This window comes from Cydia fagiglandana, chromosome 11 (assembly GCF_963556715.1).
Source record: "Cydia fagiglandana chromosome 11, ilCydFagi1.1, whole genome shotgun sequence".
Lineage (NCBI taxonomy): Eukaryota > Metazoa > Arthropoda > Insecta > Lepidoptera > Tortricidae > Cydia > Cydia fagiglandana.
In genome coordinates, this window is record NC_085942.1 from 14,223,808 (window position 1) to 14,251,009 (window position 27,202).

Below are 27,202 nucleotides of genomic sequence, written 5' to 3' on the forward strand. Positions count from 1 at the left end.
AAATCTCACATTGTATAAAAAGACTGGCATTCCTACAGAAAGTTATATCGTACCTAGTCACGTAAGCAGTGTAAGGCGTCAACCAAATACCGACGTCTTACTATTTGCAACGTAACATCGTACGCATCGTATGGCATTCGTGACGCTTCTGTATCGAAATCGAAAGTAAATTACACTGCGGGCGGTTATGTTTAGCATTTATATGCTAAACAGTCATATAATCGTAAGGTCGGGTCAAATATGGTCACACGCTGTAAAATGCACACAAAGAAGCTACTTTATGATGTTTATGCAACAAACATGCTAGCTTAGAATGTAATTGGTATTTGCCGACAGTACAAAAATGTAGGTACCCTACATTTAGCATTGCGGACTTTCTGACAGTATTACATTTATTCAAATTTAACCTGTTTCCTCTTTTAAAAGTAGTTTACTTGTTTATAAAACGACGGACGCTATCAGGTCAAGAACATGCATTGTGTGTAAAGCAATTTTATAATTTTACTTTTCAACTTTGTAATACTTTGTGATACAAACCAAGTAATATTACATAAAGTAAAAGTATGGGGTAACATACTTTATTTTACTAGGGGCAAGACAAACAGTACGAGGATTCCATACAAGTGATAGTCTTACTCCGGTGATAGTTTTACCCCACCTCACCTTACGTGAATGTGACTAGGCTAATTCAAACGTACACTTGACATGCTAGTTATCATTTGCGCGTTAATTTCACTCCGACTTGACCGTACAGTCAATAATATGTTAGACAACGAAAACCGCAAAAATATGTGACACGCTCTTATTGCGCTACAAATAAGATCGTGTCAGATAGTACATGTATTAGCACGAGGAAGACGCACGCGCGAATGATAACTGGGCTATAACCGCGAAAATCGAAGTTCGCAAATTGCGTGCATCTTTCTCTGTCACTCTAATTAAGCCTTCATTGGAGTAAAAGAGAAAAATCTCCGCAATTTGCGAATTTAGGGTTTCGCGGTAGCTCCCCTGATAATCACTGCACGATGTACGTTTGAATTGGCCCCTATGAATTTGTGATAGTTTCCTTGCTTTGAATTAGTGCAGCGAATTCAGAACGAGGTAATATCAATGACTGATTGTATTCAAAAGTATTACATAATTGTTTTTATAATATTTGGTCTGTTAGATAAGTTTCGAGAATAATAACCACAAATAATAAAATCACCCCCACTTTACGTGTAGGGTAGGTACCCAACATTTTTTTTCTTGTTTTTATTTTCCCACTTCGTTGGCATACAGTGCCACTGCGCTAAGATTTTCCTTCTCGAAGCCTTCCATTCAGCTACGAAACCCCCGTTTAATTACCCGCTAGATATTTTTGAACAAATGGTGAATATATTCCATCGGCAAAACTTTTTGACGTTGACTGTGTGAAAAAGTTAGCGCTCCGATTGCCAAAAGTTGTTAGAAACCAGTGACGAGTTATATTCAGTATCACTCAAAATGGAAACTGAATCCTCTCACTCCTTCACATTGTAGCCATACGGCACGATTCGGGAAATGAATTAGAGATGCACTAGATATGAAATAGTAAAGATATGTGACATTCCACGGCAAAAGTTACCATTGCCCCGGCTGAATATTGGAGCGGCGTCAATAAAAGCGTAATCGCTAGCTGTTATAAGGTACCTTTTGCCGTGGAACGTCACATAATTTTACTATTTCATATCTAGTGCATCTCTAATTTATTTCCCGAATCGCGCCGGTAATAACAATAGCTTTCTCTGTATGCCGGCCATATTTAGTGTCGGTTTCCAGGCGATCATTAAGAATGTCAGAGTTTCCAATAATACCTTCACAGTTTCTGGCTGCAACTATTAATCCTCAATCATTAATCCTCGTATGAATAATAATAATCCGTATATGAATAAACAAGGTACCTATACGGATACGTTGACGGTACCTTTAAATTGTCGAATTTAAACTGTTGTGAGACATACTAACATTGAATAATTTTACGGTTTAGACTCACTTGTTTGTTGTTGTTGTTGTTGGAACATGTCGCGCGAGTGACTAAAACAAGTGAGCCTAAACCGTAAAATTATTCAACCTTTGAATTGATTTTGAAAAGTCTAAAACTGCGACCTCCTATTGACGTTGTGCGCTTGTTTGCTACCATCGTGTTGTCAAAAAACACATAATTATATGTGTGTATTTTCGGCCTTATATCACATCGGCAATTAAATTGGCATAGTGATTGGCAATTACATCACAAGTCATCACGACGTAGCGATTTAATTCTCTTTGATCACGATATTAAGGTCGTTTTGGCCTCACATTTTAAACTCTGTTGCTTTATACTACGAGCTGCAAGTTGCAACGACCACATCGCCGCTGTTTCCTTTGAGGCAAAATCAGAGTGCGGTTATAATGGGTTAAATCATGCTCTCTATTAGGCCTAAGTTTAAATAAAATAGGAATCATTTATTCATGGTAAACTAACAACACATTGTAACATAAAAGTAAATGTATAAAAAAAGCTGATCAAAGCACGTAAAGAAAATTCTTAAAAAAGGAAAACTTGGTGTTTTTGATTTTCATTCATCCGCGCCCACAAAGTCGCCGGGCGACACGACACTGTAGTTATTTTTGTGACTACCAGACTCATTGCTCAGATTATTAACTATACCTGTCACCACGTATTAAAAACATCATCTAGTTTCGTTTGTGTGCGTTCTAATATAATAAGGAAATATTGTCTGTACCTAACTATGTATTGGGACAGGTAATTTATAATTTCATTGCAAAATATTTATTGTAATAATTTGTTTTTATAAAATTGTAATTTAAATAATTTTATTTAACATTTACTGACATAATAATATGTTTGATATTTCCATTATATTTCCATTATTAATATATATTTAATTATTTATATTAATCGGGATTCATAGTATATGCTTGCATGCACTTATGATTGTAAATTATTTTGTCATCCGATTCCTTACCTATTATAAATTAAAAACAAAATGTTAATAGTTACCTACTATCTACTACTAATCGTAATATTTAGTGGTCTAAATTATTATTGTATTATTTTCGTGGTCTAAATTATTATTGTATTATTTTCGTAATCTAAATTATTATTTTCGTGCAGTCAGTCCCATATAAATATTTTATCCTCATAAAAATAGGATTAAATTGTCACCCATAACAACGAAAAAACGTGCATAATCAGAGATCTCTATTTTACTGGTTTAGCTGAGACTTTTTTTAGAAAGGAATAGGAGGGTAAATTTTTGAAGAGGGTGTTTTTTCGACATTTGTATGGCAATTTTTTATTTTTGAATAATCTGATTTATAATCATCGTTTTAGGAAGGGTTCTTAACAACAAAAAATATACTGTAGGAGGCACCTCTGTACTTTTATAGTTAGCTAGATATGGACGTTTAAGATCGACATTTGTATGACACTATTTAGCCATTTGTAAGGCGCTTTTGACATTTATACGGCATTTTTTCTACATTATATGGCAGTATTAATATGTATATGCCACTATTTATTATTTTTGTTGCATTTATAAGACCCTGACGACATATGTATAACACCTTCTCGACATCTGTATGGCACTATGTCGACATTTGTATGCCACAATCGACATTTATACGGTCAAAATAGCCGTATAAATGTCGCCATACAAATGTCGCGACATGTCGCAAATAATATTTTATAGCGATATTTCCTACACAATACAACAGATTCACTTATTTATTTTACTATATATTTTAACACTATATTTGCAACTATTATTATAAAAGAAACATTTTTATTCCAACTATGTACCAACGTATTCAGAGTCCATACAAATGTCGTTGTAGTCGTACCAAAATATATCGAAAGAGATTTTTATCTGTTTTTAAATAAATTAAACTGTTTCCGGGTTTACATTTGATGTCAATCGATGCCCGACTATCCGCACTATTGCGTTGTAAATTTAATCTAACCATTATTCAATAGACAAAGAAGATTATAGGGGGTATATTTAAGTCATAACAAAACAGGTGCCGCGCGGGACAGCGATAAAAAGGCTTCCCTTGTTTTATTAAATAACGCATTAATTTATCAATATGATTAAATCAATTCTCTAGAAAATGCTCTTTATAGAAATACAAAGTTGTTTATAATACGTTGCCTACATCCAAAGTTATGATTTTTTTTATTGCGCGGTGCCGCCACTGGGACACGCGAAAAACGGCAAATATCGCCATTTTTGGAACTTCAAATGCGATTTTGTCAGGACCAAATAATATTTTTGGTACCGTTGTGCATGATTTTTAAAGCTTATAATACACTGAATGAAAATATATACATACCCAATCTTTTAGTCCTATGGACTTCGAGTTTTAGCCGTGGGACAGCAAAAAATGCCTATTTGAAAATTGACCCAGGAACAACATCTCAGTGCTCCGAAACGCTGACAGCGGCAACTATTCTAGGTCGAATAAAACTGACCCAGTTACGAATGATCTGGCAGCTTCCGCCACTTGGAAAACGTAAAAATCATTGTTACCGCGGTTCCGTTTTGGTAAGTTTTCAAATGGGTGAGACGGGATAATTGGCTACGTTCATTTGTTTGGCATGTTGAGTTGAGTGTGTATTTGGTGTGTATTCATATGGGTTGTTCATTTGACGAACGCAGTCTCCAAATACATAACACAATGTTGTTTCTTTACTATGTAGGTACACCTTTGTTTTAAGAATTGGCGGTATTCCAACCACTAAAAGGAAAATGCCACTTGTCTTAGCCTATACGAGAATGAATTTTTGGCGAGAAATTGCAGTGTTGCCGGCAAATGATAAAATTTTGCCATCGTTGATAACTTCATGATGTGACGACAAAGGCACATTTGGATGGTCTTAGACCTGTTCAAAATGCTCCAATACTAAAGTGATTTGAATCCATTATTCTATAGTTGATAAGAGTGTAAGGGTCTCCCCAAATATATCGACGCGCATTCGGCAAAAGCCGATAGGAAAAAGCTTTATGTCCGCGCAATAAGAGCGAAAAAGTCGTCGTTCGGCTCGGCTCGCATCGGCCGGCGCCGGCCGACGCGTCGTCAGCTTCTTCGCTCTTATTGCGTGGAAATAAAGCTTTTTCCTATCGGCTTTTGCCGAATGCGCGTCGATATATTTGGGGAGACCCTAAGGCTATAGAGAAATATCATCTCGCACGAATCTGGAGCACCTGGGACCTCCACCTTACAGAAGACTGCAGCCATTTATAAATAGTTGATAGGTTTCCAGTGCTCCCGAGGAGAAATTCTTGTAAGAGTTTCAATGCGGTGGCTACTTACCATCAGACAGGCCACACACTTGTGTGCCACGGTCATGGTATAACAAAATACGATTTTGTCTGTTTCAATTTGATAAACTATGGGCGGTATAGACAATTTAATAAATAACTATACAAACCAATATTTCATTAGCTATTAAATATGATCTCGTATACAAAACGATTTACATTTGCTGACAAAATGCATAATTCAACTCCTTTAGTACCGTTTGGTAACCAAAATTTCGTAACCAGCTACAGAATGGGAATCAACATTCCCAGTTTGTAGCCGGTTACGTATTAGGCCAGCGTGGTACCGCTTGGTAACTAAATTTGGTAACTAGCTACAAAATGGGAATCTAAAATTCTCTGTATGTAGCCAGTTACGAATTAGGCCAGAGTGGTACCATTTGGTAACTAAATTTTGTAACCGGCTACAAAATGGGAATCCAAAATTACCTGTTTGTAGCCGGTTACGTATTGGACCAGAGTTACTGATCGGAGTTTATTCTACCAAATCGAGGCTAAAAAGGTAAAGGTACATACGAAACCACTTTAGACCTATTGTTATTGCATACGTTTATTTTAAATTTTAATTATAATTTCTCGCTGAATGTACATTTTATCAAAAATCTGTGAATGCCAATTGCCACCACTTAAACAGTTAGAGATGGCTTCCCAAGACCATTTTTGAGTGACAGCAAGCTGCCTTTACTGCTCCATCTCTACTTTCCACCCTTAATACAACTTAATGAACCACTTCAAAAGTTCCATTTTGTAACCAGTTACAACGCGGGATATTTTTTCCCGTTTGGAAGCTGGTTACCAATCGTGGCTATGAATCGGTAATTCAAAAGTCCCATTTTGTAACCAGTTACAAACCGGGATTTATTTTTCCCGTTTCGAAGCCGGTTATCAAACGTAGTTACAAATCGGTACTGGAAAAGTCCCAATTTGAAGCCAGTTACGAATTGGTATTTCTTTCCCGTTTCGAAGCTGGTTACCAATATTTAGTTACCAAACGGTACTAAAGGATTCAACTAATAAGGGCTAACGATGATCGAAAACCAGTTTCACGGGCGTGACTAACAACCTCCCCTTCGCAGAAATACATCAGTAAGTACACAAACGTCAAATGTGTCATTTAATATAAAAAGAAACGTTATGCCAGTTGGAGCTTACGTCATTATAAAGTATTCTCCAATACAAAATAAAGCGCTACACGATGTAAGCGCCAATCGTTCTAAGTTCCCTTTCCTGTCAAATGACAGAAATATGTTACAGCCTTTTTGACCAGTGATATTCCAACACGATCATTAAACTCACGCCAATCACAGTTTAAAACGCAGTTATTAAGTGCAAAATAAATATGCGTGGTGAAATTAATCTACATAACCAATTGCTTTTTAGTCGGCTGCTTGTAAAGTTAAAACGGGTGCATTATATGCCATTAAAGTGTCACACGACACTTGTTCGGGGAGCTTCTGATAATGATCGCTGTCTGACGACGTAAGACGTGTTTTGCCGGTCTGCCGTGCATTTTCCGTGGAGACATTAAATATTAAATAAATATAATAGGACATTTTTTGTGTTGTTGTGGGTATACTCAGACAACGATACATATATATAAACACTTAAATACTTAGGAACAAATATCTGTATCATCATGCAAATAAATGCCCTGAACAGGATTCGAACCCGGGACCATCGGCTTCATAGGCAGGGTCACTTACCCACTAGGCCAGACCGGCTGTCAAACGTCAGACATGTGTTCATAGATGTGGCATGTACCTAAGTATTGTAGGTATCGCCGGTGATTTGTATGAAAGATAACCGTGATCAATCTATTCCCCAATCACTTCAAGTATTCCAAAGGTGGTATCGTTGTAACATAACTACTATGATTTTTGTCTAACAGGATGTTAGATCGCAACATTGAATCGATTTTAATTTTTATAGACAATCAATGAAACTATAAACCTTATAGCAAATTCGGATTACATATATATATAAATAACTTTCGAAAAATTTGATCCTTGGAATATTTATTGCTAGCGAGCAAGTAAGTTATATTGCGTAGTCTACAACATAATATGTCTGAGATTCTGCTTACCGGTTTGCATATATATTAAAGCTACCGCGATAAGCTGAAACCCCATCTGAATAATAAAATTAAAATAATGTACGACTTTTTAGCGTAGGATGCACCCAGCGATTCATCATACTTACATTTTATTTCCACCGTCTGTTACTGAACAAGTAAGTTTTGTTATAGGCCCTGGTGTCTCTGAAAATAGGACCAATCGCTGGTTAGTTATTAAATAAATAGTCTTTGAGCTTGTATATTATTTTAGTTTTAACAAAAAAAGTACCGACTGAAGCTGTCTAAAATGCCATCATTATAATGTTCATACAGAGATTCACTTCACCAATTGGTATTCCCAAAAGCAAATGCTAAGTATGTAGTTCCTAAAAATACAGAAATAACTAAGGCAATAGCAAATCCATAATATTCGAAAAGTTCCCTCGATTCCTCCAGATTACTATCATCAGGAGTCCCTTTCTGATAAGATTTTCTTCTAGCTTTGATGCGACCTTGCGTCATGTCGTTAAAGCTTCACACACGCACTATAAGTGCGAACGAGATGCATTCCGCGTGCATCAGCCAGCATGAGCTACTAATGAAAATAGAGAATAGGCCTCCAGAGGGCCACGTTCGACATGTTGCCTCCCTGTCACACTTACGGACGAATTTACAAGTTCGACATAGAGGCAACACGTCGAACGTGGTTCGCGGAAGGTCCTCTGGTCTCGGCGTGACAATTCATTCATTCATTCATTCATAGTCATTTATTTGCGATAAAAAACGTTATATAGGTACAAGTTGTTTCTGTAAAATTATACATGGGACCATTTGTAACCTTTCGTTTCAAATGTCTCTGGATTTGAGTAATCGGAGAAAATACACCTAAAATAAACCAAAACAAACAAAAAGAGCCCGACGAATTGTGAACTTCCTCCTTATTCTTTGCGGTTTGTTTTCTGTGCTTAAAAATGAATGAGAAAAGTTTTATAATTGATTGACTCAAGTGCTGGTGTAAAAACTACTTACTTACCTATAAAATTTCCACTTATTCTAGATAGCATAAACAACCAGCAGCCTCCCCGGTGAATAATAACTTCATAAAACAACGCATCCGCTATATAGAAATCTCAATGCACTTTTAAAATATAAAGGATATCGGAAAAACATTAGTCTTGGATGAAAGGAGATATGAGCGAAGGAACATGGACTATTCAATACTAGATATTGATTTGGTTCGTTTGCCGCGGGAACTGGAAGACTATAGTTTTATGCGTCTTTTTATGTCTGCAGTTTTACAAAATTAATTACATTAATGTAAATTAAGCTTATTGAGAGTAAGAAAACAATTTAAAAGCTAAATCCAATAACAGAAGTAGCTGTTTAGTGGGCAATTATTGGTAGCTAAATGCTTAGGGGTGCCAAAATTTCTCAAATAGGAATATTTACATGAACGAGCAGAACGAGTTGTAAAGTAGACAAACGTATTTATATTTATATCTAAGTTTATTTTGTGTATAACAAAGAAACCATCTTTACAAAATGTTGAGCTAGGTGTTACTTTCCTACGTTGTAAGGAAAGATGACTATGGCTTTCCTCATAACAAGCGGCTATACCAATTCTTGGATTTCAGACAGCTGATCCTGATAAACGGTACTTAGGTGTATTATTAGCTAGAATTGCCCTTTAGACCACTTTAAAACCAGTGTTTAAAAATTCTATAGAGGTATAATATAATAATAATATTGTTCGTCTTTTGTTTCGTTCTACATCGTTTATAATCTGTTTTTCTTTTGTTTCAGATTGATAAGTGTTTGTTCTCTACTAATTGCCACAGCTTCCATCACATGTAAGTTGTGTAGATTTCTAACGTACAGTCAACAGAAGAAGTTGCTAAGCGGGCGAGGTGTTCAAAATGATCTTAACGCGACTTTATTGTCAAGAGAATAAGACATGCTCTTATTCAAGGTCATTTTGAACACCTCACCCGCTTAGCAACTTCTGCTGCTGACTGTATTTATGTTATATCATTGCCAACAAAGGTAACTAAGCGATGAGATTTAGCGACCATTCACATTTAGTTTACGTAGTCGTGTAGTGTATGTGCGAAAATAGAGGAGTAGTAAAATGTACGGGACTCACAGGCCTATTCTGATTTCGAGATAATCACAAGATCTAGAGACGATTTAGAGATCAACTAGTTCTACATTAGATATCGACTAGGGGTGACTTGGATATCTAAGTCATAACTTGTCGAAATCGTTCAAGAGGACCTCCAGAATCGCGGAAACGTCAAATTTGATATAATATCTATCTTACAATAGTTATTTGTTTTACAAGGAAGTGGGCAAAGTTGTTGTTTAACCGCTCGTGCTAATATTGATACCCGAGCAAGCGAAAGATTCCAAAATATGGAATCTTGAGCATTGCGAGGGTTTCAAAGCACGAGAGTGAAACAAAATTTGCCCCCAAGTAAAACACAAAAATTTTCACCACACCAACCCGAAGCAAATATTAAATGTAAAATATCAAACAAAATCAAATCCAAATGAACGTTATTAAATATTTATCATCCAAAATCATCATTTAAAAGTCAATTCTACCAGCAAACAACTCAAAATTTGCATTTGATTAATTTGCCTCACATGTGAATAAAATGCAACTTTGCTATCCGTTTTTGAAGAGCAAAGTAAGCCTTTCCGAGCTGGTGTGGTGAAAATATCTTTAAATTATCCATATCGTAACTTGTTGAAGTCTAGTAGAAATCTAATCCGCACAGACTCTACATAATATATGCCTTTTAATTGTATGATAGGCATGATAGCATTACAACCTGAAATTCTACATTTAAGAAGTTGTTTAAGGTTATTTACTTACATAAACAGCATTTCTTTTTCCTTAATTTGCAATAAAAATGTACCGTGACCGTTGCCATTAGGGGGCGATCAGATAAGACTGAAACAGCTGCTACTAATAAGGGCGCGTCTTGGTGCTTCGTTCAAATTACATCCTATTTATAAATAAAAAAATAGTTTTACAATAGTAATGGACTAATAAAAATAAATGCGCTACAGATAAATGATAAATAATTATCTGAAATAACTAAGAATCAAATAAAATTATTCATTGACATATTTTGATTTCTGTTATTCTAATTAGAAACCCTAGTATATACATTTTATTATGATTAAGAAAAAGTAGCTATCCATGTCCTTCAGTGCCCAAGGCTGGAACCAGCATCTGCATACCCGGCAGAGACGCTGGTTTAATCCCAGCCCTGGGCACTAGATGCCTTTTTTCATATAGGTCTACCACATCTTGGTCAAGTTTTAATCAAAAAACTAGATTTGATTTATAAAAACAAACTCAAGTCTTTAAGAAAGAAGGAAGAAAGTATTTCATCTCTTATTTAGTAAGCTGAGAACATTTGCATTGTTAACTACGGTCGTTTCCGTTACCGACAGTAATTGCTCAGTTTATAAGCTTTTCCTTACGTTGCAATGTTCGTTTGGGACAAATACAAGAAATAATAACAAAAATTCTGCTAGCAAAATTAAGACCAGCTACCGATGTTCGATTGAGTTGAAGTTTAGCATAAGTTCTTACAAAATTCAGTGATACCAGAATATAGGCATAAAGCTGGTCCAATGACAAAAACCGTACGTATCATCTCATAAATACTAGATTTGAAGGAACATTAGGTTCAATTGATTTTATGGACGCAAACCGTGTTATTTAATAGGTACTTAATCATATAATATAAATATGTACTTACCCTAATTTGGGTTAAAGTTCGTGACAACATCAAGTTGTTACATTGTCGACGATTTCAGTAGGCTAAAAAAGTAATAACATAAATATTCAGTTAAGTCAAGCATTTAAAGGAAGCATCCAAGTTGAAAGGGCCTATTAAAACTCAGCAATTCGTTTGCCTCCACTTTGACAAATAGGTAACGATAAGCATTTCGTGTTAATGGAGATGTTTATGCACTCCAAATACTGTGATATTTTCTCTTGTGAAACTTTATACGTTAACTGGTCGGGTACTTATCTGTTCAGCTCCTTATCGTGATAAATAAATCAGCGGGACAAGAAAAACAGAGAGTTTTCACGTGCCTAGAAAAAAGTAAAAGAAAAAGTCAGAGTGGTTAAAACTATTTAGCCACTAGTGTGTCCTAAAGTTGTAACTAAACAAATAATTCTTACTACGTCCTGTTAATACCCAAATACCCAGGCACGCGACTATCTATACTTTCCTTTTATCTTTATTTTAGAACCAATACAAACGAAAATATAATATAGTGTTAATTGGCATATGAAGGTATGAAATGAAGACAGTCTTTTATTGAGTAGAAATAAGATTGAAACCTGAAATTGTTTTTTTTTTTCAGATGACGAATACAACGTATTGCAGCAAGTCATATTTGCGGATCACGCAAAGGGCAGCGAAGATGTGGAAGATCTCACTAAACCTCCCTACAAAATAGACAAACCAGTGTCAGTTGACATCTCAAAGCTTTCTCTGGCAAATAAAACACTATTTTATCCACTGATGCTACACGCAGTGTTCAAGTTGGAAAAATACAAAACATCCAATCTATTCTCTATAACCGATAAAACTGGTTATGTTAAAAAAATTATGTTAACTCTGAAGGCGAACCCTGGAAACTTGAACGAATTTATATTGAAAAGTGACAGTTTCTCGATGAAGACTGTTAGTTTTAGAGAAAAAATGAGTTTGAAAAATAAATGGACAAATGTTTCTTTCTACGTACAACACGACAAAGTGTCTTTTTGGCTGGATTGTGAAAAGAAAGAGCCGGATTTCGAAAGGAGTGGTTCAGTGTTTCACGATATTGATCTAAATGGTGATTATCATGTACACTTGAGTGACGCGGTGCATCCTTTCCACGTAAGTCTTTGCTAAAATAAATTGTTACAGATAAGTAGCATGTTTTTTACACACCTACTTATAACCATAAATATAAATAAGTAAATAAAAACAGATAGGTACACAATAATAAATTGAAAAAATACATATTTAAGATCGCTTCTACTGCGTATTATATAGGTACGTTATTATATTTTATTCAAAAATATATTTAGTGTCACACAGCAAGCTCGAATTTAGTTAGCAATTGTGGACTGTGGTAGTTTTAATCCACCCTTCAGAATAAGTTTCACTAAAACGAAACTATCTAGACTCAACAAACCAAGCATAGTTGAAACAATTTTCTAGACAGCTTAAAAACCCTAGCAACGCTAAGTCTTTGCAGCGCACCTAACCACTCGCAAGTCTACGTATTAACCTCAGAAACCTACGTATTAAGCCTACTTAGCCCCTTCTTACTTGTTGAAGGAGTATAATGAAACCGGTTGTTGGAAGTGAGTTATTAAATCGACACGCACAAAGTATAGGAACTTACTGGGAGCTTTTAGACTAGTGTCTCTTTTGCGTGAAAGTCCGTAAGTCGAGGCTTATAGGCGTTAGTCTTAAGTGCAGTTAAATTACAGCCAAACAATTGGCCTAGCGGCGCATTTGTATGCGGAATTGCTAAGCTAGTAGTTTTGCTGACTGTACATATCTCGTTGACGGGCCTTTAAATTTGATTCTATCGTCAGTTTCAGACCAATGTACCATTAATATTACTAATGTTATAAATGCTAAATAAAAATAACTCTGTTACATCTTTACACTTAAATTAAGTTGTGAAATAAGGGGCATACTCGTATACTGCAGATTCTTCAGAGTAATGTTAGCGATACATCGTCATTTCACTTAAACGCATGAAGAATATAGTCTCTTAAGCAAAATTTAATCAAAGCAAACTGTCAGTGCGTACGCCCCTGCGTTCGTCACGCCCTGAAATATGCCGCAAATTCGACCGAAACTGTAGCAAATATTCGCGCAAGTAAACCGTTGCGAAATTAGCTGTCACTAAACAGCTTTCTAAATTAGTAGGCGACTCACACACGTCAGGGATTTTGTTAAACACGAGTAAATTAAATTATACGGCACGAGCGAGCTCGTATTAATTTTCTAAAGCAACTTCGTTAATTCAGTGCGCGATGCCGCGCTCCGTGCGATTTCCGGGCAGCTTTTGTGATCGTGAGAGTCATAGTTCTTTGTTACAATCAAGTACTGGTCCGTGCCGAATTCAATTGTGATCAGTAGCTCATTTGTTGACTTAAGTTTGTAAATACAGTTGCCGGTTTAGACAAACGCTAGTTAAAGACATTTATATATACATATTATGTAGTAGGTACATAATTGTTATCCTTCGTATTTTCTCGAAGAGGTTCGTATTTGTTATGCTACTTCAGTCAACCTCAGTACTTATTGTACCGAAACCGACTGAAATAGTGACACGTTCGTACATTTCCGTGAAAAATAATTATGCACTCCTATGTTAGCTTAGCACAGAAGACAACCTCACCCTCACCATGTTAATTTTGTTTGAGAACGCCACCGTTCATTTCAGTTTCGTTCAAGTGTCACAAAACTCTCAAATACTTTTATACAAAACTTGAAGTTTAATAGTAATCATGTTGTTGTTGTTGTCCTATGGCACCCCAGAGGTGCAAAGGGCCTTCACCAGCTCACGCCACTCCTTCCTATCTTCAGCGACCCTTCTGGCCTCGCTCCAGCCTCGTGGTAATCATGGGCTCTCGTGATATAAAATGGCGAAGGCGTAACATTTTAATTGAATATAATCCGGGGTTTATAGGAAGGCAAATTTTGTCCAGCTTAGCGTTACCAACTTTAAAAGGAGGAGCGTTGGACACGATACGAGTATTAGTTTAATAAAGGAAGTCCTAGCGTAGGTATACATTATGTTACAGTAAAAACCCGTTTTTAGTGCAAACGCGTTTTCCTAATTAAAACTAGTTCAATAAGTAAAATTGGAAATCAGAATATGGACCTGGAGGTTTAAATATTATGCTTCTTTTAAAAATATATGTAGTATTGAATACAGAAAATTATTTTGGCATTATTTCAAAATTAGTATCCATAGTATTTACGTGTAGTTAAATTATAATACATAAGTACCTACTATTCAACTTCCAAGGCTTTAGAGAATAGACTAGGCATTTAATAAAGTTAAACTTAACTTCCCAACAACTAAAACTGAATAGACTGAATTTGTGTGTAAATAGTTTGGCAAGGTAAAGGTATCTAATAAATACAAGTGAGTACGGAATTTCAGTTCCCAGATGTTGCAAGAAATGTAGCCATTGCGGCATTTGACAAAAATGCAGAGGCGGTCCAGTTAGGACATCCGATATAAAAACGTTTATTAATAAATAACTTACATGATGAAATAAGGTTAATCGATGAATCGGAAAATCTTGAAATAATTATTACTTTGTAGTATGATATATCTGTCGGCGGCCGATCGTAAAATCAGGCATATCGTGAAATTCCTACGCATATCGTGAAATGTGAAAATCTTTGACTCGTTTTGAGGAACATTACGATCTGCCTGATCTTACGATCGGCCGCCGACATATCGATTGTTCTTGTGATTCAATAACATCATATTTCAATGAAATGAGGTACCGATAGGCATGACAAATAATATTCTATTTTTTTTAATTAGTAAGTATCATGCTTTAACAAAACTTAGTTATACTCTTTTTTTAACTACGATAAAGTACCTACTACGCTATATCATTTCTATGCTAGAAATAAATGAGCGTTCCATACTATTTCCCATGGGAAGCACTTCATAGTAAAAACCTATAATCAATTTCAAGATAGTTTCCTGCATCATTGCTTATTTCTGAATTCCAATTGATAGTGTTCTAAACAAAAGAAAAACGGTTTATTTATATGCCTCAGCAGTAGGGATACTAACGTCAGCCCCGTTAACTATGTTTAACTAGATTTAAAATATCCTGTTAAAAGTACAATTTCGTTTTCTCCATACGTCACCTAATAATATGTGAACCGGCCGAACGTTTCAGAGCAAACGTACCTAGTTTAAGCCTATTTAAATGTCGACTTGGCAGCTGTGGAGGAAGGAAGTACTTTGTTCCTGAACATTTAAAATTTCTGCACATTTTTAGATGGAAGCTTAACGTGTGCCACTAAAAGGCTACAAAATTGTGTATTTTGAAAATATGATGTAAAACTTTTTAAATTTTATGTCTTTGTACTTTTGTTTGTTTGTTTTGTTTGAGTAAAAAATATTGAACTGAATTTCAATATGACATCAGCATTTCTAATATCGGTCCAAACAAGTGTGAAAATGCCTATACAACGGTTATAAAAAAAAGATTAAACTTAGGGTTGTAAACATGCATGCTTTTTTGATGAAATAAACAGATTAAATTTTTATATTTTTTTAATCAATGGATTGAAGTAAATTTATTTTTGAGAGTAGTTATGACAAATGAAATGCTAAGCCTGAAAACACCTTAGAGAACGTTTACTCGGATGCTACGATACGATTGAAAAAGAAGTAATTTCGGAATTTTTTTTTTATTTTTTCGCATATTCTTTGTCGGATATTTTTGTCAGTAATGTTATATGTATGGATGCTGGACTTATATGAAACGAGAAATACATTTAATCTTAAAATTCATGGTCGAATAGAAAGGCTACCGCTATGTATATTTTCACTGCTTTTGTTTACATTTTGAGTAAGTAAATGATCACAAGTTATACTTAATTCAAGACACACGACTTTATTTGCCGCCATCATATGAAAGAAAATAACAACTGAGCGTTCATTTCTGTGTCATTCCAGCTAAGCCATGTATTGTGTTGTGAACATGCAATAAAAGAAAAATAAAAAATTCACTCAAGTGAACATTCATTCGAGTCAACCGTTTATTTCTTATTGTCATAGGTATTTGTCTTATGGCAAAAAGCAGGCGGGAACTGGCAAATAAAATAATCTTTAGTATTTGATGTCAGAATAATTAATTAAAAAAAAAATACTTCATGTAGCTCTTGTATGATCAGGTATCTTGTATTATTCTAACACGAAACGCAAGATCCCTAGAAGAATGTCTTATTCATACTGACGGGCAGACTGAGTTATTACCTAATCGGATAAGACTCTCAGACCGGGCATGTCTGAGTAAGAGTTGTCGATTCTAATCTAACTAACACAAAATCGTTTTTTTTTTGTTTTCGTCGTTAATGTTTTTGTTGTCGTTATGTATAATTGTGGTATTTTAATCCTTTGACCGTAAAGAAGTCAAATGACACGCACTATTAGTTCAATATCAACCTTCTTGCATTCCGATAAGGTTCACGATGATGCGTCGCGCACGATAAGTGCGGCGTTTAAAGGGTCAAATAAATTTGTATGAATTTATAAATATAAACGTGAAGGTGATAAATGAAATCAACTGAGTTCAACATATAACTACATTACACGTCAAAACTACCGCAAAAATTAGTTGTTTATTAAAAAAATGTTTGATAACAATTAACAGAGTCAGAGTCGCAATCATGCTGTACAATGCTTTTGTTCGGAGTAGGCTAGAATTTGGAGCCATAATATGGAGTCCGCACGAATCGAAGTACACCACTATGGTAGAAAAAATACAGCGCAAATTCGCTAGGTTTTTGTATAAGCGCCAGTACGGATACTACCCATATCTGTATCCGTCGCTATTCGTATCAGGGATGGTAGGGCTGGATACGCTAGAGTTCAGGAGGAAGACGCTGACGTTGATCCATTACTATAAACTACTCAATGGTAGAGTTAGTGGTTCGGCGGTGTTAGAGCGGGTAGGTCTGGCGGTGCCGGCTCGGAGCGCTCGGGACGGCTCGGGACAGTCTGTGGCGGCGCGTCGCCGGCCGCCGCTGTTCGCGCGCAGCGTGGCGCGTACTCGCCGCACTGACAACGCGCCGACGCGCCGGGCGTGTGCGCTTCTGAATGACATGGTCCAGCACCTCCCGGAGGTCGACGTATTCGCTGACAGTATAGGGACGTTTGTGAGGCTTGTGACGCTGTATCTTAACAATTGCTCTACATAGAATGGTATTTATTGTATTATGATTATAGTATTTAATTATTTATTCGCTAATTGTATTTGACTATTTTTTTATTTATTTTTTATTTCTTTGTTGACTTTTATCTTTATTTATCAAATGACATTTATATTAGAATAAGCTAGATGTGATGACATTTTGTTTCTTTAAGTATAATTTTTATTGATTGTATATAATTTTTAAATTTTTTAATGTTAAAAATGTAATTAATGTGTAAGTGTTTTGGTTCTGCACTGTAAACTTGCATGTGGTTTAAATAAATGAAATGAAATGAAATGAAACAGTGCTGTGAACGTATATAAGCACAGCTGGTTGAATTCAATTTAATTTCAAACGCTAATGTTGCCAAAACTCCGTTAAATCAGCCGTTATGACTTCATTAAACTAACGCTACGGTACGTTTCCCTGCTCAGACACAACACGTGTTACTAACTTATTGTTTTCAGTAGTGTTTAGTAAAATTGTTAACAGTTTAGAACGGCATATTTGCTTGCGGTGTAGCAGTACGTTTAGAATGTGCTGTGGACTAATTGATAGCAGACCGAACTTTAGTACACTTGTAATAAAGCTTACTTATATGCTTGCCTACAGTGGACGTTGGGAATAAGACGCAATGAAATAGTATGCATGAAATATTTTCTTAAAAGTATTGAGTTAATTGCTCATAAAACATATTCATGGCTGTTAATAATTATACTTAATTTTATAAATAGGTTTTATTATGTTACTTAGGGCTCTATTTTTTATAACGCATAGTTGTTTTGTAAGTAGATGTCTCGATGACCCAGGACAGATACGCCTGGCGAAGAATGACGAGGAGAGCCGACCCCAAATTATATAGGAAAAGGCTAGGCGAAGAAGAGTTGTTTTGTAAAACATAGTTTTTATCTACATGAATGTAGCACAGTACGGTTACCATCAGTTTGTCACTGACATAAACGCCGTCGAGAACGTAATTTACTTTCTATACATCTCGCTCGCACTCGCATATTAGTGCAAACGGGATGTATAGAAAGTAAATTACGTTCTCGACGGCGTTTATGTCAGTGACAAACTGATGGTAACCGTACAGTTAATGCAATGAAACGTCAGTAGTTTTCGGTCAACTGCTCAGCAACGTTAGAGCAGTTATAATGAAAACTTTGTATAAAACGACAAATTTTCAAAGGTATGTTATTAAATATGTTCTGCAGCTTAAACGTAAATTAATGCAGGTATCTAAATTGGAGGTCTGCAGTCGATATGTTATTAGTAATATTGTTATTATCACGGCATAGTTCCATGCTGAAACATACCAACTAAATTTAGTTTACAGCATCCATATTTGCTGACGAGACGTTAATTAGTGTCACTGCTGCAATGCCTTATTTTCGCATGTGCAATTAAAACGTCGATATAATTTGCTGTGTGCATAACAATCTCGTAGTCCTAGACACTATTGACAAAATATTTATATGAGAATTGAATTTCTGTTAAATTGCATGAAAGTCTCAAAAAATGCACGTTTTTATATACGCATTGTTCTTTTATACGGAATTAATCATATTTGTACAGTTTTCTACAATTATAATATGTTTTGAGCATCATCAACTTCATGCGCGCCAATCGCTGTTGACTAACGGCAATAAAAATCTTCACAAAAAATAGAATCAATTGAAATTATAAGAAATAGACATCATAATTCGAATTGAATTATCGTTTCCGAATTCGGGCGCAAGAGGTGCTCGCGTGCCTTTGCACGTTGGTTTTGCGATATCACGCACTGACGGAAATTTAGTTTGGTGTCTAGTTAATTTTCGAAATCCTCGAACCGGAGTAATTAGTTAAATTATCTTCAATTATCAAATAGTATATGACGTTTTATTAAATAATCATCATCATCATCATCTCAACCATAAGACGTCCACTGCTGAACATAGGCCTCCCCCTTTTTTGGAGGGTGAATGCCATAATCGCCACGCTTGGCAGGCGGGTTGGCGATCGCAGTCGAGTACACCGAATTTGAGCGACGCTGCTGCCCGTCCACCGGTGTTAAATAATTTTGCGTAAAATATCGTTTAGTTCTATACTAGTAATTCATGCGCGTCCCAATGAAAGTACGAATGGCAAAAAAGGTGCAAGCAAAGCTTGAAATACCGAAAACTTTAAGCATGTTGTATTCTCAATAATGTTCTCCACCTGCCAGATTACACTGCAGTTACTTAGTTGAGCAATTTTTGGTTGACCCTGTGCTTGACTACTTTTCAGTTCTAAGTACTTACGTTATCACTTAGTTATTTTTATTGTGTACGTATTAAGTGACAATTAAGTATCTAACCTATTTTTCTCTAAGCCAGAAAATGCTTGTCAGATTTACTACATATACGAGTATTTGAGAATTACTTAATTGAAACTTGAGGAACTTTACTTTGCACTGCAGTTTCAAAACTACTGTTATCTGAAAGCGTCTTTGTACTCTTTGTATTTGATTATCTGTCTACCTTACTACTTTTGAAAACTATAAAATCCAGTAAGTACCTAGGTAGGTAGATACATAGTAAATAATAAGATAACTGCGAGCTGGATGAGCCAGTAACACGTTACGCCACTTACGCCAATCGCCAACTGGAGATTGATATACCTATTACTTAACAACTAGCAACTAAGCGAGCTTAAAGCTCGAACGAGCTTTCGACTGACTAGTACCTAACCTACCCTAACAGTATGCTTTAGTTTGCTCTGGAAATCCATAATTAATATGTACAAATCTGTGTCCCTAGTGAAAAAAGGTATAAGTCTCGGGCAGCGCAGTTGTAAATGGGTATAAGTTCTAAGTAACACCTGTGCCCTTTTACTCCTAAGCTACGTGAGACTTGTACCCTTTTTCACTAGGGCCACAGAAATGGCTTTCACAATGATACTGTACCTACTCCAAAGACAACCTTGTCTTCACTTGACTTGCAACGAATGGTTTTGAAACTGCAGTACTTCGTTAAGTTTGTAACCGTTAAAACATTTATCGTTTTAAATTATTACCAAGCATCCAATTACTACTTATTTCAAGTACTCGTATGTAGTAACTCTGACGAGCCGAGCATTTTCTGTCTTAAAGGAAAATTGGTTATAGTACGTCGATATTAGCAAACAAGTAAACGGCCGGCCCAATGGTAAGCAGTCTCCGTAACCTTGTTTTATATTTAGTATTGCTCAAAGCTTTTCATTTCATATTCATACTGAATAATTATACGAATAAATCGCCCATCCAAAAGATACCTTCGTAACATCAAAGATTGTTTTCTAATAAGTTTTTATAATTTACAGCGAACAGTTAGATATTTCGCGTATAGAGCCAGCTTCAATTTAATGGAGAACTTCACTCAAAGAAAATCCAATTTTCCCTCTTCTCCGATCCGTTTCTTATTTGTGGCTTTGTGCTTTCAATGGGACATTGTTACACATACAATCTGGGTCCTTTACAATTTACTGGATTTGTGCATTGGTGATATTATAACTCGATACCAGGGATGTTGCGGATGCAGATTTTTTGACATCCGCGGATGTGAATGCGAATGCGGATATTTAAAGCCTCACATCCGCGGATGCGGATGCGGATGCGGATGTCAAGATTAGGTTCTTAAAAAACGTCCAATATTACATTTTTAGCATTTAGTATTTGAGCAAAAATATAGGTGCGTTTTGTTTAATAATCAGTAACTTGGGCGACTTTTCGGGATCTAGAATTCTAGATGATTTCGTTATATATAATGACGAAATTACCTAGCACTTACGCCGCCGGCGCCGCCGCTAATACGTTCCTGTTACCGACTTGGTCGACATCCGCATCATGCGGATGCTCCGCATCGATTTTATGCGGATGCGGATGCAGATGCGGATGTTGAAAATAATGCGGATGTTCCGCGGATGCGGATGCGAATATCCGCAACATCCCTGCTCGATACCAGATATTTGAAAATAATAACTTTAATCGAAAGTTAGAGATTATTTTGGATTAGTGACAGTGGCGCGGCGCCCATAGAAACCTTTTTGTCCGCTTGGCTATTTGATTTGAAGATAATTTGGTACTTTATTCTGTCAGTACTGGGCATACAATTTATCAAAAATAAATAAATCATCATTTTGCCTTGTTAAAATGTTTTTTTTTCGAATGCAATGTAGCTGAGCTGAGTGCTTATTAATTTACAGATAAATACTCTACTAAATAAATACTACTATTACTAAATAAAATAGACCTCCTGGCCTAGTCAGTTGGAACCACCTGCCTATATGAAATCTCGGTTTCAAATCCGGGTAGGTACCTATACCCTAGGCATTTTTTACCCTGAAAAACTTATTTTAATCAGATTGATTTATAATATGACTTCATTAAAATATTTTTACGAGGACGAACCCACGAGTATTGGGCAAAGTCTAATTATTATAATGATTGTATAAAATACTTTAAATGAATACTCTATTTTGCACAGGCAAAGGTTGATTTTATGATGCCGATTTTCATAACAAAGTTACGAGCTTGCGAAAATAAACATTCACTTGTTATTCAAATAACATTTTAGGTCATAAATCTAAGCATGTAGTGACAAAATGAGATCACGTCTAAAATAGGCACGCTCGCTTAGAATTTAAATGACATTTTTTATAATGATGCCTCCAATTTGAATACAATTCTGTTTCATCCATTATTCTACCATTTTTATTTTATAAATTGAGTATATACTTAAAGAGTAAAGGATGGCTCACGTTAGACCGGGTCGTGTCCGGGCCAGAGCATCCGGCGCATCGTTTTGTATGGAAAAAATCACGTGATCGCCTGTTATGTCAGAAAAGTAATTGCCGGACACGGCCCGGTTTAACGTGAGTCATCCTTAAAAAACCGGGTTTGCGTGCTCAGAAGGAACTATGTATGTAAGTAGTTTGTTTTCCTTTTCGAGTGCCAGAATCGTCGTGATATTCGTATATTTTGGGCATTCAAAATACGTTAAGCACACTGCACACTTGGGATTAACTTTAAACAAGTCTCTTGACGTGTCAAAATAATAGCTAGTTGTCGGGAAGTTGACATAATTCGTCGCTTCAGTTAGGCCACTACTTTAAGGTCTGAACCTAAAAATCAAGTAAACCATTAGAAACTATTTCCAAAAGAGCTAAATTAAATTATCCTGCTACGGCCATAGCAGAACTTACCTGCACTAAACTAGAAAGAAAAAAAGCACAAAAACCAAACGGACTTTGCTAAAATCCCACTCACATCCCTCGGAGTCCCAAACCTCTCCGTTTGAACTCTTACGTTAATCTTATAAAGTATTCAAGCAACAAAAGATAAGCGTAAAATGCTTAAAAGTATTATTGTTTCATTAGTACCTACACTCGTCTGGAATTATTAATACGCACCTAAGTCGATATCTAGTCAGAGAATAATTATAGTTGCCCTACGGTTTTTAGTGAGTTTTTAGAGTAGTACAGTTTTTACGAATTTACGTGATTTTTTTGAAATTAATGCCGACCAGGTATTTGTGGGTTTTCAGTTCTGGATCATATGGACCGAACTCATCGTAGTCAATGTATTTTAGTATTTTTTTTTTATATTATGAATATGAATCTGTAGGTATATATAAATATTTTTATGATTTTATCCATTTATATGTGTATTTTCCTCGTTTCCTTTACTGTCGATGTGGATGACTGTGGATGACTTCCGACATAAACACATCCTATGTCCTTCCTCGGGACTCAAACCATATGTATGCCAAAATTGAACTAAATCGGTTCAGCGGCTTAAACGTGAAGAGGTAACAGACAGACAGACCGACAGACAGACAGACTTTTGCCTTTATAATATTAAGTATGGATAGTTTCCTTTAAAAACACTTGGGATATTCGATGTCTTTTTTCTGCTCACACTTTTTTACGTTTTACTCATATAGTATACCTACTTGGAAACCCAATAGGTACGTTCATGTTTTACTCATTTTGCTCGCTGTTTACAATTAAGAAAAGAAAGAAATAAGAAAGAAAATACATTTATTAATACAATTACAGTTCCAATTCCAGTTAATAGGCGATTTTATAAATAAGTTCATATAAATGCACCATGAACAATATAAATGCACATCATGTTACCTTCATGAACAATTTGTCAGCTTTTCATTGTTTTATTACTCAATTGTATTTAATGGCATTATAACCAAGTTCAATTAAAACCCATCGTTTGTAAGCACTTTGTAAGTTATTGCGTTAGTGTTAGTCATAAACTAGAACATCGTAGAAACTGTTTTATCTTCAGCTTAATAACCTCTAGCCGCCCATACGTCAAACCTTGCCAAGCAAAATGAAATTTTATTTTGTCTCTACAAAGTTCAAATTAGAATGGAACAGGAGACCTTTTTAAAGGTCCCTGGGCTGCTAGAGGTTAAAATATTAAAACGGATCACTCATGTCATGTTATTTTCAGTCGAAGATTCAACATGTTTCGCTCCATAATGAGGAGCTTCTTAATTTAAAATGAGTCATCATCAGAATTTTAACCGTGATTTTAGTTGGTCACGGTCAGTGCCTCAAAAATTATGGCCTGTGATCAAATAACTTCTTCTAACACTTCCTTCACATTTTACGAACCCATGAACTAACTGGGCATCTTAAGTCCGCTTGCTCCCTTAACTCGCACCGCGCTCAACAGTTTGTAGTCTAGAGCTACGTGCGCATTGTTCGGACAGGTACTGCCCAAGTTTTTCTGTCCCCGCCTGTACGTGAGTGCGGGTTAACTTCCCACTACAATTTGTTAAGACAAACTTAGACCCTGGTGTTAAGTATGCAACAAACACCGTACAAGTTTCCTGAGAAGTTTAGTGGTGACGCCGTGGATTTGTGGGAATGTGTGCGCAGCGTTTGATACGCCCCGGATCGCGCTAATTAGGCAGTAAGTATAGTGTAGGTAGGTATTTGAAATATAACACGACCGTGCAAACATAAGATATTCGGAAATTTTTATTTTCTTGCAATCAGCGCGTGAAGGCTAGGAAATAATATGTACTTAATAGGTACCTATTTATGAAAAAGTTAACATTAACATAGGAACCTAACCACCGCACCGCCGCCGCTATAGGATAGAAGTTAACCTCGCATTTTTTTTTTGTGATGCCGAAATTTTCATATGGGTACCTAGTTATGTTATAACTTTTCAAATGATAATATGTAATATGACTAGTACCTATAATAATATATCTAATTTTGTAAGTTTAATTTCGTAACTATGTAGAAGCATTAGGCACTTTTGATCATGATTGGGTCAAATCGATGCAACAAGTACGTCGCCTTATTATTATATTTCAAATTACGTACTAGGTTGTCTGATATAAATTTCATCCAGGAAAATCGTGAAACAGTAATTTCTAACATTTGTTGACATTGAATTTCCATGTAAACAGCCGTGAGCCATGTAGACGGCTCCTCCAAGGGATCCTCCTTAAATTTGCGTCGGCTCCCGACCGGAAAATCCAATGATTTACTGGGCTAAAGTCTTATCATAATCTGGCACGTCCCTCGTATTTCACGCTGAGTTAGTGCGCTGTGCCATTCCACTATTTTGTCTAACTATTTGACTACTTACCTGAGTTAATTTGCTCAACATTTTCACTGTTACGCCTTCTCGTAATCTTTACAAAATACAGATGAAGAGCTGTCATTTTATACGTAGGTAGTATATACTTAATAATTTGCATTTACATGACACTTGATCAACTAAAGTGACTAATTAGAATATTAAAATGTGAAGTATGTAATCAATTTGTATACCTTGTAAATAAGTGACTTTCTAAGGTTATATATATTATAGGTACCCACGTAATTATTCATCAACAATTCTTACTAAATCAAAGCCATATCGTAAAGCTATGTGTATTAAGTAAGAAGTTTCAATAGATTCACGTTGATAAGACTTATCTATAAATACTTAATTCTGTATTTATTAATATGAGATAATATAGACCTAAAATTTTTAGATCACTTAGGTCTGAGCGAAATAATTCATTTTGTGGCGATAAATTTAATTCACATTTATTCATATTATATAGCACAACTAGAACACCGATTTCGAAAACTAAAAGCTACTACAGATCACTTAATTTAACCGAAAGAATTCATTTTGTGATGTTGTATTCATTCATTTATTCATTATACTGATTTAAAAAAGTAACTGTAAACCTACATAGAAGAAGACAACTCAGATTACGTTAACTGTTTTGAATTTCATACTTAAAAGTGCCATTACAAGCAATAAACGAACTTAAATCCATTTCATCTCGCTATAGCTGGATCGCTCGGCCCAACGCCCTTTAATTACATAAACGATTACCGCCTGCTACGATTATCCCCAGATCTTATAATTGCCCTATTAATGTAAGCTTCAATTATTTATCTTTGCTTATTATATGAAATAAATAAGAAGAAAACTGTTAAGATTTTCGTACAAAGGATTATACCAGGTGTGGCCTGTAACACGAGCAAATAATTAAAACATAGATTGTACTCCTCAAACGGTGACACTTTTAATCATCAACCTTTAAAAATTATGAAGTATTTAGACTTTCTATTTTTCATACAAAATAAATATTAACTTCAATGGACGCCATCGCCACGCCATTTCATTGCGATTGACGTTGCTTGTCATGCCTTAAACATGTCTACAGTTAGAAACCTGTCCCCTATTAAGGGTTCCGTGGTCAACTAAAAACCCTTATAGTTCGCCATGTCCGTCTATTTGTCCGTCTGTCCATCCGCGTCTTTGCTCGGTGGTCGTTAGTCAATTATGCCGACAAAGTGGTAATATAAAATCTACAAAAAAACATTTTCTTAAAGTGGGTTTTTGCTTAAAGCCTATGGGGTGTCGTTAGATAGGTCTTTTAGAACTCATAGGGGTCTTCAAGAACAATTTTTTGATATACATAATATTTTCGCAAATAATCCATATAAAAGAAATAAAACATTGTGTCCCCCCCTCCTCTAACTTTTGATCCTTGGGTCCAAAGATAAGAAAAAAAAATCGCGAATGTAAAGCTTAGTAGTTAGTTAGTAGGCTTTCAAAAACTGTAGCAAACATGATCGGTTAAGCCGTTTTTGTGTTTTTGCAGAAAGTCTTCTCTTCTTAGTAAAAGCAGGCGTGTCTCACTCCGCGATTTCGTCGCTTTGCTACAGGTAGCTAAAAATACATCGTTCGACCCCAATTTTGGGGTTTCCCATAAGCCGCGCGTGGCGCTGTCGCCACCTAGCGGCCATATCTGTGCTGATCGCAACAGACGCGTTTTGTTAGAGAGTGGATCTTCTGTACCTAGTACTATTATTTATTCTGTGGTAAAAGTGCTACAAGGGTACTTCCAATTTGCCTGTTATGTACATGATAATGTGTCCTATTTGCTGTACATGCCTTGAAAATCGTGAAATACGTTCATATTACAGTAAATATATAAAATATCATGTTAATTAAACCATTAATTAGACTTGATGGAGGCACATAAAGTTCACGTAAACATTAGTCTTGGAGACATTATTATTGTGAAATATAATATTCAAATTCACGAGATTAGATTATTTAGATAAGATAAATACCTTTTCTTAATTAGACCTAGGGTACCTAGGGACCTAGAGTACAAGGGTTAAAATCAATAATGAGTAGTAAATAGGTAGGTAATTAGTTACGTACTTGCGCACATTCAATTATCCCATGATATACAATATTATTGAATAGGTACCTGTCGTAAATAGCTATTAGGGTCATGCATGTGTTAGATTAGTCTTTACGT

General features: G+C 35.7%; 1 protein-coding gene across 2 annotated transcripts in view; it reads left to right on the forward strand.

Moving 5' to 3' along the window:
* The window catches only part of LOC134669095 (uncharacterized), a 127,578-nt gene that overhangs the window by 62,369 nt on the left and 38,007 nt on the right, over window positions 1-27,202 (forward strand). For both annotated transcript variants that reach the window (XM_063526627.1, XM_063526628.1), the window contains exons 2-3: window positions 9,202-9,248; window positions 11,791-12,311. In XM_063526627.1, the coding sequence (XP_063382697.1) occupies window positions 9,202-9,248; window positions 11,791-12,311 (568 nt within the window). The remainder of the gene's footprint in view (window positions 1-9,201; window positions 9,249-11,790; window positions 12,312-27,202) is intronic.